Below are 2,662 nucleotides of genomic sequence, written 5' to 3' on the forward strand. Positions count from 1 at the left end.
AAATTGGAACCAGCAGAGATTGTAGTATAATATTTCAAAGTACTGCCCGGTCGAGATTGGATGGAAGCCAAAAAATATCGTTTGTTGGCTACACGAGAACCAGAGTTTCATTACGTCACTTTTCACGAGAATAAATTCACATCGATTGCTCCGCTTGTTAGGTGTGGAATGTATGCTACCGCATGCGTCTTCCTTTATTTCCTACGCCGGCGCAGAGCGTAAAAATGTGACGCTCATACACGATGTTTCGATCTCGTGGTTGGTTGGGCAGTGGGCACATTCCTCCCGATTGTTATATTATGAAACGTCATAATTAATAGTTACGTTGCAATAGGACAAGTGACGTAACAATTGAACGAAAATTTGTTTCAATTCCAAGCGAATGAATGTAACATTGAATGCAACGCGTGTGTGCGTCTTAGCACTTTCTGGCTGCGTGCGTGTCTGCGGAAAAGGGGGCTGTCATGACAGCAAAACAGCCCCCCTGGTTGCGCCCCTGTAAGTACCTACCCTACTAGCCACAAATATTGGAAAAAAACCCAATAATAGTTTAGTAATAACCACTATTACCAACTTACACTGTAACTTCCGCATGGAATTGTAATGTTTGTTCCGGGGTTGCTGTTGCAAGTGTTGCTTCAGTGGGTAAGTTCTTCAAAGCTGACATGAACCACGTGGAAAACGCCTGAAACAAATTAATCACAAATTTCAATGCATTCTATTCTATGTGGGTGCCATGGGTCCTAGGATTTAGGCCCGAATTGACCCATTACCTCAACCACAATAGTACATATTGGATGTACCAAGTATTTAAATTCACCTTGCAAAGGTTATTCAGAGTACAGACAAGTAAACGTGCATAGGTTAGCATGTCTGGCTGTTCCAAGTATTTTATTCCACTCTCTTTAAAAAACATTTGAATTGGAGACAAGTAAATGTAACAGCCAGATTCACCTGCCTGGCTGTTCCAAGTATCAATTCCACTCCCTATCAAGCCACACCAACTGTTACCTGTCTGTTACGTTCAATAATTGCCCACCAGAGTTCCGCCACATCAGGATACATGTAAGTAGGGATGTGGAACAAACATGCTTGTAACGATTGCTCCACAATTTGTCCACCATAACTTTCAATGACTTGTTCAATGATATGCTGCCCACCCTCGCCACTGGCCTGTCAAATAAATTTATGAAATTGACACAAAATTGTATAAACCGTAAACTCTGCTTTAGCGGCAGGACACGCGCCCACAATGATAGCAGCGCCAAGCCTCGAAACTAGTAAACTCTTGGCTGAAGGCAGAGGCGCTAACCACTTTGGCCTGTCCCACAAACTTTATGATACAGTATGATATAGTGGGGGGGGGGAGATTTATGATACAGTATGGACAGCTTTTAATTCTATTTATTCATCTTATTTGGTAGTAAGCAAAAAAAAAAAATTACAGAATTATGATACCGTATTCTTACGAAGACACTAAACTAGAGAATACTGTTATCAGCGGGGCTTGAATCTAGGACCTTCTGGTTACAAGAATATAAACACTTACTACTAAAGTAATTTTAAACTTTAAAATTTTATTTATACCCAAAAAAAATTAAAATTTTAATACAAACACCCACAATTGATTCGAATTTTAGCCATTATTTCGAAACTCACCGTGTTTGATATTTTGCATTCCATTACATTACGTAAGAACTTAGTGACCGATGCGTTTGCGTCACGATGTTCGTGTTTCAGACCCACGAGGGCGCAATTGAGCAACGCTGGGCAAGCGGGGTGGCTGAGAAAGTGAGCCGGACATTTCTCTAAAAATCTGAAGAAAAAAATAAAACATTCAAGGTGTAAGATTAGGTTTTGTACATTTTAAAAAGTTTGCAGAAAAGGTAAACTTTAGTGAAATGGTTTTATATTGCTCGCCATTGTGTACCAAATACAAATTTACCTAAGAAACTTAAGTTCTGGCAAATCAATTTTTTTAATTAAAAAACATGAAATACTTAACATTATATGTGTATGACCTGCCTTTTTGTAATCCAAATAATTTGTTAAAAATTCAAATTTCACAAGATCAAAAACCAGCAATAAACGAAACCATAGTTTCACACAAAAAAACAAAATGTAAATTATTTTATAATATTTCTACCGTGAGCACAATCGGAACATATCATCCACTGTATCGGGGTGTTCCGATAATCCGTCTTTTTCATTAAGCATTTTAAACGTGGGTTCGGCAAACGATCCAAGCATGGTGGAGAGCGAGGTGTCTATTCCGTATTCATCAACCTTGAGACAAAGTCACATACTTGGTAACTAGTAAGCGAGGTGTATGAACACTGTGTTATAACGACTGTTGTTGCCCCGCCATGCGAGGATAAAGGCACATCATGGGACCCAAGATTTAAGCAAAGATTGGACCTCTAACCCCAACACCCAGTAAGCTTTATGTATAACGCATATACTTGTCACAGGAAATCAGTTATAATATAGCTATATAGTAGGGTGGGGAAGATGGGACACCTTCTCATTCTATTTTCTCGTCGCATTTAGTAGCAAACAAAGAACATTTAAAGAAATATAAAACCGTATCTTTACGACTCCCATAGACCATTGTTAATTGTTTTAAACACAATCTCCATATTTGAACATTGTGTCAAAGGTG

At 38.8% G+C, this 2,662-nt stretch overlaps 2 protein-coding genes across 2 annotated transcripts in view; one reads left to right on the plus strand and one right to left on the minus strand.

Annotated features, from left to right (window-relative positions):
* LOC100180033 (sodium-dependent neutral amino acid transporter B(0)AT3-like) overlaps positions 1–2,662 on the plus strand; it is a 22,677-nt gene that overhangs the window by 12,720 nt on the left and 7,295 nt on the right. The window lies entirely within an intron of this gene.
* LOC100181882 (transportin-3-like) overlaps positions 560–2,662 on the minus strand; it is a 27,379-nt gene continuing 25,276 nt past the window's right edge. The window contains exons 19-22 of the mRNA XM_026840596.1: positions 2,147–2,286; positions 1,660–1,816; positions 1,012–1,173; positions 560–685 (exon numbers count right to left, since the gene is read on the minus strand). Of these exons, the coding sequence (XP_026696397.1) occupies positions 575–685; positions 1,012–1,173; positions 1,660–1,816; positions 2,147–2,286 (570 nt within the window). The 3' untranslated portion in view covers positions 560–574. The remainder of the gene's footprint in view (positions 686–1,011; positions 1,174–1,659; positions 1,817–2,146; positions 2,287–2,662) is intronic.

Source organism: Ciona intestinalis, chromosome 2 (genome assembly GCF_000224145.3).
Source record: "Ciona intestinalis chromosome 2, KH, whole genome shotgun sequence".
Classification (NCBI taxonomy): Eukaryota; Metazoa; Chordata; class Ascidiacea; order Phlebobranchia; family Cionidae; genus Ciona; species Ciona intestinalis.